Raw genomic sequence first — 12,722 nt, 5'->3', positions numbered from 1 at the left:
ATGTATATATATATATATATATATATATATATATATATATATGTGTATATATGTATGTGTATATATATATATATATATATATATATATATATATATGATCAAATCTAAAAAAAATTTTTATTATAATTGCTATCATGCTGCCTGGATTATGCTGCCTGGATCATGTTCATTATTGCCTCAGTATTGTTTGTAACTCAGCATTAAACAGAAAGGTTGTTGGTTTCATAAGTAGAAAGCAAGAAGGTTATTTTACAGGCAGGCGTGAAAAGTGTCAACGCTGTAATCTCTTTGATGTATTTCAAGCACGTCTGCTTGCCAACATGCTCATGCGTTCACTTTTTGATATGTTTTACTTTTTTTCACTTTTTTGGGTACAGTATCTTGTAAATAAACTGTATGTACCTTGTACTTTTATAAGAAATATCTGTGTTCATATGCTGTGTTGGTAATCTAGTAATCTTATTGGTAATTCCATAACTCATTAGCTTCCTTTAGCATCAACTGCAAGAGGAAGTACAGGTTTAAAGAAAGACGGTCTTTTTGAAACATTTTAATGCTGTAGGAAACAACACAGCTAATGGGAACACTAGGGTAAATAACAGGTAGAGCAGTATGTACTGTATCTTTGTGGTGCAGAAATCAAACTGGTCCTCTCAATTAACAGGGGGGGAGAAAAAAGCAGCAATGATTCAAACAGAGGAAGCCATCATGTTCAATTTACTGCTAGATCTGACTGTTACTGTTAAAAGCACAAAGACACTTATCCTTTTCAAGTCTTTTAGCTTTGGATCCAGTGTTTATATTTGTATTGTATATAAATCTTTAATAAATTTCATAAAAAAAATACATACCTCTGTGTATGTTTCCATGATCCATAGATATTTTTTGATGCAGAAACAATTTCTCTTGCTCTACTCACAGTTGGTTGGTTTGTTTTTGTTTTGTACAGTATATTATTTTTTAGATACATTTTTGCAGCAGGTTAAGAGCCGTTTAAGTTATGAAACTTTTTACAATTATTTTTGAAATTTTAAAAGTTGTAAAAATATCATAATTCCCCAGAAAAAATTGCACCACACCCAGCCTGCCACACAGGCCTTCCTACCAGCTCAGGGAACTGGGGCATTCACAATTAAGCACCCCCTCATCAGGCTAAACACTTCCAATGCGGCTTGCAAAATAGCCTGTTTTGGGACTTTGTAATTTTTACCCCCGTCTCTTTCAAACCCATGGAATAACTGGGGACCTTTCAATATTACGCTACATCCGTGCCCAGTATAAAGCTCGCCAAGATGCATCTGGCATGCCCTGACTTGAACCTCTAGCCTCGAGATGGGCCAAGATGCATGACCTCCAGGCTAAGGGAAATCTCAGCACGTGTGGCTGACCCGAGGAGCTTGCCCGTCGGTCATGCTAAATGTCAATCATCCACCTCAGTGTATTTTGACTAAAATTTTTTGACTTATTTTCACTTGTGTCTCGGAAACGGCAGGTTCCAAAATTGATTTTGCCTGGCCTTAGTGACCTTCCTCGGCCGCTTAGGGCCTTCACCCTAGGTTTACATTAACTTACATCTGTGTACAGTTGCTGCTGTTTTTCCTTTTCTTATTGCAACATGTGGGTAAAATTATTCAGAAACTTGGTATTACTGTACTGTAGCTTTAAATAGGCAGAATTGTTTAGCAAAGCCAGAACGAAGCTACCAGCTTAAGAACTGTTTATATTAAACACTAATGCAAAGTAATTTCTTACTACCTTAATTTGACAGAAGTCCTGCCACAGGCCCTGTAAATCATTACATGTGTCTGTTTATTTAGCAACTGTGGGTGGCTTTTCAATAATATCAGGGTCAGCACGGCAGTTACTGCTAGTTTTGACCCTGGTTCACAAGTGGCTTGATACTGGGAATGCGAAGGTTGTAACGAGTTTCCTGAAGATGTCTGTGTGTGGTGGCTCTTGATGCACTGGTCCAGCCTCACTCCACTCCTTCGTGATGTTCTTTGTACTGTGGTTTTTAAATCAACTTTGCTGGGGGATGTTGAAACTATGATCCCCTAACTATGAATGTTAACGAACTTCAGAAGTCGAGGGAACAGGAAAATTCGGAGTCTGTGCATCTTTTCCCACCACACTTTTCTTATCCTATCACCTTTCCATGAATATGCTGCAATATATCATTCTGTGAACAGATCATAGGCCAGATTACTTTTTGTGGCTCTGATGATCATCTTCATCTTAAGTAGGCAAGACATTTTTTCCCCATGTGTGTAGTGAAGTGGACCGAGATATAAATTACTAAACAAAAACAAAAATCTGAAAGTGATCCCAAACTTTAAACTAAATTTTATTTGTATAGTGCTTTTAGTCATTGTTAACATGGCCAAGCAGACTTACATCAGAATCAGAAAATGAAATGGAAATCTGTATGAAATGAGCAAGCCGAGGGCAACGGTGGTAAGGAAAAAACTCTCTGAGATGACAGTAGGATGAAACCTTGAGAGGAACCAGACTCAACGGAACCCATCCTCATTTGGGTAATAACAGATAGAAGAGATTTGTGTGTTAGGAGGCTGGATATTCAATATAACAGATGTTGTAATTAGTAAATTAAAGTTAATATGGGTTAATTGGTTAATTAAGTTAATTGGAGGCTCATGTAGAATGTAGGAAATTCTGGTCCTGACTATGGAGCAACTGCAGTCACAAGTCCTCAGTGAACAGCTATCGAGGCCGGGACCTTCTTCATGGTAAAGTGGAAGCATCCACGGACACCACACACATCCCAAGCAGATCAAACAGGGCATCCATGCCACAAGATCTCCAACCAGAAACGTGACGCCAGGATGGGTCAGACAGGTCCAGAGGGCAGAGAAGGTCTGGATCACAAGCAGCTCACAAGTGACATACAGTATGTGGCCTAGACTTAAACACTGAGACTGTGTCTGAGTCCAGAATATTGAAAGCATTTCACTACATTTCGTACTGTGTATGACTGTATGTGACAAATAAAATTTGAATTTGAATTTGAAAGGCTATTCCATAACTTTGGGCCTTTGCAATAAAAAGCTCTGCCCCAGCTGTAGTTTTCATAATACGCGGTACTGACAAGCAGCCTGCATCCTTCGATCGGGGTAGGCGTGGTGGATCATAAGACACTAGCACTAGCAGGTCAGTTGTAGTATTTTAAAATGAATGCGAAATTTCACTAGCAGCCAATGCATTGTGAATAAGATAGGGGTGATGTTCTTGTATCTTCTGGTTCTAGTGAGGACTCTCGCTGCTCCTTTCTAAACTAACTAAAGCTTGTTTATGTGCCTAGTTCTGGGGTCGGCAATGTGCCGCTCCGGCGCCGCATGTGGCTCTTTCAATCCCTGTGGGTTTAAATATATAAATATGAGTATTTAATTGAAATTTATTTTAATTTAGCTTGTAAGTTTTGTAATTCTAAATTTGAAGTTTATGGTGATATGTACTTCACAGAGTGCTCTCTACTTTCTACTCCTATTGCAGTGAATGTCGGTGAAGCGAACTTCCACCATTGGGAACACTGTGAAGTCACCAGCGCTGACGTCACTCCCTCCGTATTATTGATAATAATAATAATTGATTATAGCAAGATTGATTTATTTATTACAGATTACTAGTCTACAGTATGTAATATTAAAGATTTCTTGATTTAATTAAAGTTTAAATTATTGTCTCATATTAATATGATGTCCACATCATTAATAATAATAATAAATATATTAATCTTTTTTCGAGCTCCTTTTTTTTTTTGGTTGACTGCTGACTGCATGCTCCAGTACACGCAATGAAAGGATGTCACACAGAAGCAGACGTTATTTTGGTTTGCTGCAGGTGGATCATTTAAGTTCGCTTTGGATTTCATAAGTACGAGGAGGACAAATAGACACTGAGTCTTTTATTTGAAAGTGAACTTTAAACCTGCAGATTTTTTTTAATGTTTCTGTTGCATGCAGAAATAAAATTTAATTTTCTCTGTAGCTCATTGATTTCATAAATGCAACACATTATATATATATATATATATATATATATATATATATATATACATACAGTAGCATAATGCAAAAAAATTATACATGCAGTGTTATCTTCATTGTAGAATTTTTTTGCATATCCCAGTGTTTTTTCTCTGAACTAGAAAGTCAGGCGTTACAATAGTTTAACCTAGAGGGGATAAAAGCATGAACTAATTTTTCTGCATCATTTAGTGACAATATATTCTTTATCTTGGCAAAATTTGATGAAATATTGAATGCTATCATGGTAACATTATCTACATGAGCTTCAAACGAAAGACTGGAATCTATAATCACATCGAAAGTGGAAAGGAAACTTAATAGAAAGACCATCCAGGGTTAGAGTGTGATCAATAAGCTTACTTCTAGCTGCATGTGGTCCTAGTACCAGAACGTTTATCTCGTCAGGATTAAGCAGAAGGAAGTTAATTAACATCCAGTCTCTTACATTACCTGCTCTCAATTATTGGCACCCCTGGTTAAGATGTGTTCTTAAGCTTCTAATAATTTTTTTTTTATTGCAGAAGCATAATCTCAGACTGAAAATGTAATTAAACTCAAGTAAATAAAAAAAACTCCATGACTTATATTGTTTTTATGAAATCACCTGTTCCACAATTATTGCCAATCCTATTAATTCTGATAAAAATTAATGTAATTAAAGCATTTTTTTGTTTTTATTGTAGTTTCTAAATAACTGCATCAAAGAGTGCCACCTTGGGGTCACAAAGTCTCCATAACAACCATCAGATGCTATCTACATGCCAACAAGCTATTTGGGAGGCATGCAAGAAAAAGGCCTTTTCTCACGAACATAAATGTCTTGAGTTTGCTGGGACTTCAACTGGGACCGTGTGCTCTGCTCAGATGAGACTAAGATAAGGCTTTTTGGCAACAAACACTCTAAGTGGGACTGTCTTAAAACAAAAGATAAATATGGGGGGAAAGCACCTCATCCACTGTGAAGTATGGTGGAGGATAGAGGATGTATGGTATCTGCAATGCTGTGGGCCTGTTTCTCTTCCAAAGGCCCTGGGAGCTTTGTTAGGGTGCAGGGCTTCATGAATTCTCTGAAATACCAGGACATTTTAAATCAAAACCTGATGTGCTCTCTTAGAAAGCTGAAGATGGGTCGTCATTGGGTCTTTCAGCAGACTCAAAAAGTGAAGCGAAATCTACACAAAAATGGAGTCCCCTAGACCTCAACCGAATTGAAAACCTGTGGGGTGAGCTGAAGGAGAAAGTGCATAAGAGAACACTCAGGATTCTAGATAATTTAGAAAGATTGTGCAAAAAGGAATAGATTGTCAAAGATCCCTCTATCTCTATTCTCCAATTTTGTGAAATGGTATAGGAGGTGATTAAGTGCTGTCTTGTGGATAAAAAGGGGTTGTACTATTAACATCAGGGGTGCCAATAATTGTGGCACACATTATTTCATGTAAAAAAAAAAAAAATTCTTAATGGATTTTTGACACTGATCAATTGTACTTCAATTAAAGGATGGATTTTTCTCTATTTTATTTTTTGTGGTTCTATATTGTTTTTATTTTAAAAAGATATTTAATAAAAGTCTAAGAACACATCTTAACCAGGTGTGCCAATAATGGTGAGCAGGCCTGTATGTCCTCCACACATTGCTTAACTTTATTAAGCTGATTTTCCTTATCTGGCTTCCCTGAGACATATAACTGTGTGTCATCAGCATAACAGTGGAAACCGATACCATTCTTAGGAATGTAAGGATGTAAAGTGGGCTTAAAATGAACCTTGTGGAACACCAAACTTTACTTGAGAACATGCAGAATAGTCGCCATTTAAATCTACAAACTGATAACAATTAATCAAATAAGATCTGAGCCAGGAGAGGGCTTTTCCCTTAATTCCTGGTACATTTTCTAATCTAGTGTCAAAAGCTGCACTGAGGTCGAGTAACACAAGTGAAGAGACACTGATCAGAGGCCAGTAGGAGGTAATTTACTACTTTAACCAGTGCTGTCTATAATAAGTTGTAATAATATAACAACAAAGGTAAGTAATAAGTAATAATATAAAAACATTATAAGCATATATATATATATATATATATATATATATATATATATATATATGTTTTTATATATTACATATTTTATATAAATATATAATACATATTTTATATACAGTAAATATATAATACAATACATATAATAACATTGTTTTTCTTTGTGGTGAGAGTGTTTTTAAATGTTGTCTTTTATCTATAATCAATATATTTTTTTTAAACAATTATGAAATGGGAAAAGCAGAAAAGAGAAATGATATTAGTGAAACTGCCGTGGTAATAACTTCACACGTGTGTGTGTGTAGAACGCAGTGTGTGTGGCGCTTGTGATCTCTGTGCACAGGGAGGGCCTTGTGGGGAAATGGAAACTTAGTTTTCCCCAGTATCAAAACAAGCCCATTCTCTAATGTTTAACGCATACTAGTTCACACCTAGACTCATGCAGAAACACACACACATGTTAAATAGTAACAAACACCCACACTGTGGTCAGCCAGGATGATTTGCTCACGACAGCAGGGGAGACTGAGAGTGTGGATGATTGTTTTCTTTTTAACACAGGAAGGTATGGGAATGCTTTATGTTTATCTCTGATGCTTTTAGATTAAAGTTTGATGTACAGATGATCAGGTCTGGTTTGCATCTAGGTTAAATAAATTTTTTTAATTAATTATTATTATTTTTTTAATAAGTGAAAACTTTGATGACCATAGGGCACTGGTATTGCAGAGCTACAGTATATTATAATTATTTTATAATTATTGAGTTTTGTATGAAACCCTGAAGGTGTTGTGTTTTACAGTATAATACTAATTTGCTAAGAATTTGCTTTATATAATTTACTGCTATACTGTAGTAATTTCTGCATACATGCTAAATTAGACTTATATATAAACAGTTCCTGTGAACACACACGCACAGCATGAACGTGCCCTTACAGCACTCTGGCAGCACAATTTAGAAAGACATTGTATATCAAAAATAAGTAAAAACTGTCAAATCCCCGGATGTCTGTCTGATCAGATCTGTGTGGGCATGTCTGATCAGGAAATGATAGCTGTTTGTGTAGCAGAGGATTTTATAGAGAAATTTTAACTGTGTTCTGTTATTCTGCACAATTAAAAATCCCGGTTTGACTCGAACGGCTCTTGAAATTAATATTTTTTAATATTGTGAGATTTTAATATAGAAACATTAAACAGATGGTCAGAATAAAATTTTTACAGTATTATGTTTAAATCATTATTTTGCAAGCTTGAGTGCAGCCATTTGGCTGATCAGTTTTTTTTCATCCATCGAATGAACTAAAAAAATGTATCACAATTATTTACCACAACTATTACGGTATAATAGTGAATCCCCTCATATTGGTAAGGCTGATTCCTTGCTTGTGTGTGTGTGTGTGTGTGTGTGTGTGTGTTGGGAGGGGGTGGACAGAATTACAATTTTGCTAATTTGATCCCTTTTGTATATTCCCTCAGTGCACTCGTCACTTCCACCTCCCCAAAATGTGGCAATTGTCTCCTTTAACATGGAGCACAAGCTCACGTGGAGACCAGGTCCTGGCACAGAAGCCGATACACACTTCAGAGTGCAGAGCTGTAGTATGAAGTAAGTTCGATCTCCTGTTAAATCAGATCATCTCTATTTAACTCAGGCACACGTTTACTACGATTTGCATTAAGATTCAATTATTTGTCACATTTACCTTTCAGCACAGTGAAATTATTGTTTTTCCAAATGTTAGTTATGAAGCTTGGGTCAGGGCACAAGGTCAGCTAGGATACAGCGCCCCCAGAAGCTCTAGAGCTCAAAAGTGGCAGGTCCATGGGGCTGGGTCTTGGACCCCCGATTTTCCAATCAGTGACCAATCACTTGTTACAATATTTTATTTGTTATTTGTCATGTTTTTCACATATAGATAAGATGCTGTTAAAAACCATTGCCTGTTTCTTGCTCAAACAAAAGATTTGCATCACAACTAAGCATCACTTACAGTAAATAAAACATTTCCATCAATGTGACACAGGCTAAAATGGCTCAACAAGCAACACACTTTTGTGCCACTTTCAAAAAATTTCAGAAAAGTTGAGAAAAAAAAAATACAACAATAGAAATCTAACATCTGGGAGGGGGGGGAAATAATTTCTAAAACTCTGGTACTCCAGTGAATCCAGTGGTGAATTCATTGATTTTTCAGGATCACACTGAGGATAAATGTCTAAGAAAACTATAGGCCTTTATTACGGCTCCTTAGAAATCCTTAAAAAAATAAAAAAAACAACCTCTGACAGCTCTTATGTTTGCCCACTAAAGGACAAAGATCTGGAGTTCAGTGAGGAACTGTTCCGACTTACAAATTGGTGAGTCATGTGATTTGACCAAATGCTTCAAAGAAATGTACGGCCTTTATCAAGCCCGAGTGCAAGCGTTCATTCAGGACCAGGAATCCAACTGGACCACATCGAGACTCTTTACTCCCCTGCTGGACAGTAAGAAAACTCTACTTTCACTTTGTAGACGATGATGTTAAATAAAGTGAATACCATAATAGAAAGTCTTGGCTTTTGATTGTGTGGTTTCAGTGGACTGATGTGGAGATAAGCGCTCTAAACACACACTGTGTTCAATGTTTAAATAAAAGAGTGTGGTCTAAATGCATTTGATCATTTTGATAAAGCAGATGCAATCTCAAGGTTTGTTTCTTTTTCCATTCATATTTTACTTCCTCAACTAATTTCTGCCTTTTGATCTTTGCAGCAACTCTGGGTCCTCCGGTTGTGTCACTAACCGGCTGTGGAAACTGCCTCCTCCTGAAACTCAGTCTGCCACACGGTGTGGAGCAAAATCTTTCCCCGGTGAAATATTTTTATCAAGCGTACACTGTCAGTGTGACTAGAACTAGAGACAAAGCGCAGGTGAGGTGACATGAGGATCAGTCTCAAAACCGAATTCACACATGATAAACAATTACAATAAATAAGGACTGGAGCAAGCTCTGACATTTTCAGTAAAACTGGAAAAAAAAACAGACCTTGTTCGGTCTGCTTCTTTTACGATTGAATTATTTATCAAACCTTAAAGCACAGTGAAATGAGTTATTCAGACTTGTCTGTGCTGGGGCTTGAACCCCCAACCTTCTGATCAAAAGAAATTAATTTTCATTAATTCATCATCACAATTATTTGTGCCCTTGCACATGTATTTAGAGAGAGCACCTCTAATAAAACCACTAACAATACTGAAATAAAACTCAGAACGTACATTAATGAAACAGCTGATATGCCTACAGAACCCTGGACAGAGTTCAAAAAGTATAGAAATGCTTTGTATGCTTTGTTGATGAGAGATAATGAGCTGTAATGAAAAGAAATGCATCTCAGAATGAACTTCTCACCTTGAGATGAACAGCAGAAGACTACATCAGGTTTCAGTAAAGAATATGACGGTGAGGCTACAGTACCATGGGCACAGGAGCATCCGAACTCGACACCTGGAGATCTTCCAATTAGCCTCAGATTCTTGCCAGACTCACAGTGGAAGGAGTAGAGCTGGAAATGTCTAGTGTTTTCATTTAAGTATTAAACATTGGCAGAACAATGAATGTGTTAGGGAACAAAGTAAAGCATCCACCAACTTAATTCTCAGCTTTTTTTGTAACAAAAAAAAAAGGGAAAGAAAAAAAAGGTGCAATTTCACTTTTGTTTTAATAATTCAGCTTGATAAATTTCTAAAGTTTTTTTTTTTTTTAACTAAACTCTACGAACTCTAAAAGCATTTGTTTCTCATGATTTGCTCATGATGTTAATAACAATGAACATTTTCAGGAGACAAAAAAACAACAAACATTTTATTGTAAGATAGCGAGAGGCCTTTTCCTCTCAGTGTAGCACAAATAGAACGAACAATGGACTTCCTTTGCTTGTAAACGACCTCTCTGTCTCCTAAATCAGACATGGGGATTTCTACATGTTCACAGCGCACATTGGTTTGTGGTTGCTATAGCGACGCACACAGAGCAAGTGAGTAAAGGTCTTCATGGAAATCGTGACAGTTTCTTAAGCAAGGCGTATGTGCAAATGCAAGGTGAAGGTTTTTTTTTCTGAATCGTGGCTTTTTGTTTGAGAGTCACACATACCATAAAGTAAAAAAAAAATGTTGACTTGCTCTTATGTACTGCATGCCTTGCTAAAAGGTGAAAGGTTTATCCCAATATTTATGGATATAGCAATATTTTATGTAATGGTGATTGTAATTTATTCAGATTATACGGCACGTTGCTGATATATTATTAGGTGCTACTGTACATGACACCAAAATGGAAGATTTTTATTATCTTTTTTCATTTCTCAGTTTACAGTTATGGCATCAAATGGAGAGAATTTGATCAACTACCTGGAGCCGGGAGTGGAGTACTGCATTACAGTCACTGCAGTGAGGTTCAGAAAACCCATGCCTCCTTCTGACTCTCAGTGCGCCTACACAAGTCCGCAGACGATCAACATGGGTACTGCATAACTCATTACCACAGAGCATTAGTTTAGTTTTCCACAGAACTCTGAAAGGTGTTACTTTCTTTTAAGTTAAAAGGCATGCATGGGTTTAGCATGAAAACCATGGGGGGACGTTGCGTTGCTTTTGTTTCCCGCCCCTGTGTGCATGGTGGGTTTCCTCTGAGTTCTCCAGTTTCCTCCCACAAGCTAAAGGCATGTGGATTAGACTAATTGACGTTCTCAAATTTCCTGTAGTGTGTAAGTGTATGTGTGGAATGGCACCATGTCCAGGGTGTACCTTGCCTTGTGGGCTTCAGGCCCCTGCGACCCTGTTTACAGGATTAAGCAGTATAGACGATGAGTGGATAAATGGATTTCCACAGAATAAATAACTTGTGCACACTGGTTGTTATTTTTTTTTACATTCTTAAAGTTAAAACAGTAGAGAAAATTTGCAACCTAATACAATTTAAAATATATACAGTGCGTTGCTTAGGTATTCACACTACACTTTTCCACATTTTTTCCACATGTTTGTGGTTGTAACATGGGAAAATGTGGAAAATTTGAAGGGGTATAAATACTTTTGTATGTCACTGTATATTATACTTGCTGACTTTTTACATCATATTTTCACCTTGTAGGTTTTTCAATGAAGCACAATCTGTTTTATCTTCTAAAAAACAACAGATGAGCTTATCATACTGAGCCTCCATTATGCGAAACAACTGATAACTTTTCACTTTATCCCTTGTGTCCCACAGTGGTGGTGTTTCTGAGTGCACTGTGCTCAATCTTCCTCTTGGTGTTACTCCTGTGTGCAGCTCTGATCTACACCGGCCAGCTCCATAACCTCCACGCACTGGTCCCAAGGGCTTTATTGAGTTTCTTATGGAAAGTGAGAAACACGTGAAGTGCTGCTGCTGCGTTACTGATTTCAACACAAACCGGATCCAACACCCATATTATTCCAAAACAATTGTCATGTAAGGGATGAGTGCTCTTATTAAATAAAATAAAAAAAAAAATAAAAAAAAATAAATAAATAAATTGCTGTTTTTTCTCCCCAAATCCAAGATTCTCTTTTAATTAGATTACTGGAAAATAAAGAAACTATTCAATTCAATTCAATTCAATATTATTTATATAGCGCTTTTAACAATGGTCATTGTCTCAAAGCAGCTTCACAAAAATGAAATTTTTTAGAAAAGAAAATATTTGGAAGTGTGTATGTGTGAGAAAAATGTGTCTAGATAATAATGAGATGAATAAATGATGAATGAAATGTCTCTGATGAGCAAGCCCAGGGTGACGGCGACGGTGGCAAGGAAAAACTCTCAGAGATGGCAATAGGAAGAAACCTTGAGAGGAACCAGACTCAATCAGGGAACCCATCCTCATCTGGGTGATAACAGATAGAAATAACATCATGTGTGTTGTGCAGGTGAAAGTTCCATATAAAAGAAATTCTTTAAATTAACATGAAGTCCAGTTCAGCACAGGGAGTCAGTAGGTGCAGAGGGCAGATAGAGTCTGGATCACTGGGAGCACAGGAGCAGGATGTGGAGCTCCAAACCATCATAAAGCTGAATCCAGCTGGAGCTGGTCCTTCTCTGGATGCCTTAGAAACCTCGCAGGGTTGGCCTTTGTCTACTGAAGCTGGCACGATCTCCAGATGCCTCGGGATGGATAAAAAAATACAGAACAGATGGGGAGAATTAGCGTAGTTGCCATTCAGGATAGATGTACAGTACTAGAGTATGAGGTTATGGGATGAGTTACGCGTATGCCAGATTAAAGAGATGCGTCTTGAGTCTACTTTTAAACTGGGAAACTGTGTCTGAGCCTCGGACACTGTCTGGAAGGCTATTCCAAAGCTTTGGAGCTAAATATGAAAAAGCCCTGCCCCCTTTTGTAGATTTAGAAATTTTGGGAATCACAAGAAGTCCAGAGTTTTGTGATCTTAAGGAGCGTGGTGGATTATAGCGTATCAGAAGACTGGTTAGGTATGTGGGAGCTAAACCATTTAAAGCCTTGTATGTAAGTAATACTATTACGTAATTGATTCTAAACTGAACAGGTAGCCAGTGCAGGGATGATAATATAGGTGTTATATGATCATATTTTCTGGATCTAGTGAGA

The 12,722-nt window shown here is 37.1% G+C and overlaps 1 protein-coding gene across 1 annotated transcript; it reads left to right on the top strand.

Moving 5' to 3' along the window:
• The first annotated feature begins 6,484 nt into the window (after positions 1 to 6,484).
• On the top strand, positions 6,485 to 11,632 carry LOC128524606 (interferon alpha/beta receptor 2-like). The gene is made up of 6 exons (XM_053497253.1): positions 6,485 to 6,652; positions 7,569 to 7,698; positions 8,404 to 8,579; positions 8,848 to 9,005; positions 10,441 to 10,594; positions 11,345 to 11,632. Exons 1-6 carry the CDS (start codon positions 6,586 to 6,588, stop codon positions 11,491 to 11,493), a joined length of 834 nt encoding a protein of 277 aa, XP_053353228.1. The 5' UTR covers positions 6,485 to 6,585; the 3' UTR covers positions 11,494 to 11,632.
• The last annotated feature ends 1,090 nt before the right edge of the window (positions 11,633 to 12,722 follow it).

The sequence above is a fragment of the Clarias gariepinus genome, chromosome 5 (assembly GCF_024256425.1).
Source record: "Clarias gariepinus isolate MV-2021 ecotype Netherlands chromosome 5, CGAR_prim_01v2, whole genome shotgun sequence".
Taxonomy (NCBI): Eukaryota; Metazoa; Chordata; class Actinopteri; order Siluriformes; family Clariidae; genus Clarias; species Clarias gariepinus.
Note: the sequence above shows the minus strand (reverse complement) of the source record. Positions and strands in the feature narration are given on the sequence as shown.

Coding starts and splice junctions, on each gene's coding strand:
- LOC128524606 (XM_053497253.1), top strand. CDS start 6,586: ATGATTTGCTCACGACAGCAGGGGAGACTGAGAGTGTGGATGATTGTT. Junction 7,699..8,403: donor GTGCAGAGCTGTAGTATGAA/GTAAGTTCGATC, acceptor TGCCCACTAAAG/GACAAAGATCTGGAGTTCAG. Junction 8,580..8,847: donor CTTTACTCCCCTGCTGGACA/GTAAGAAAACTC, acceptor TGATCTTTGCAG/CAACTCTGGGTCCTCCGGTT.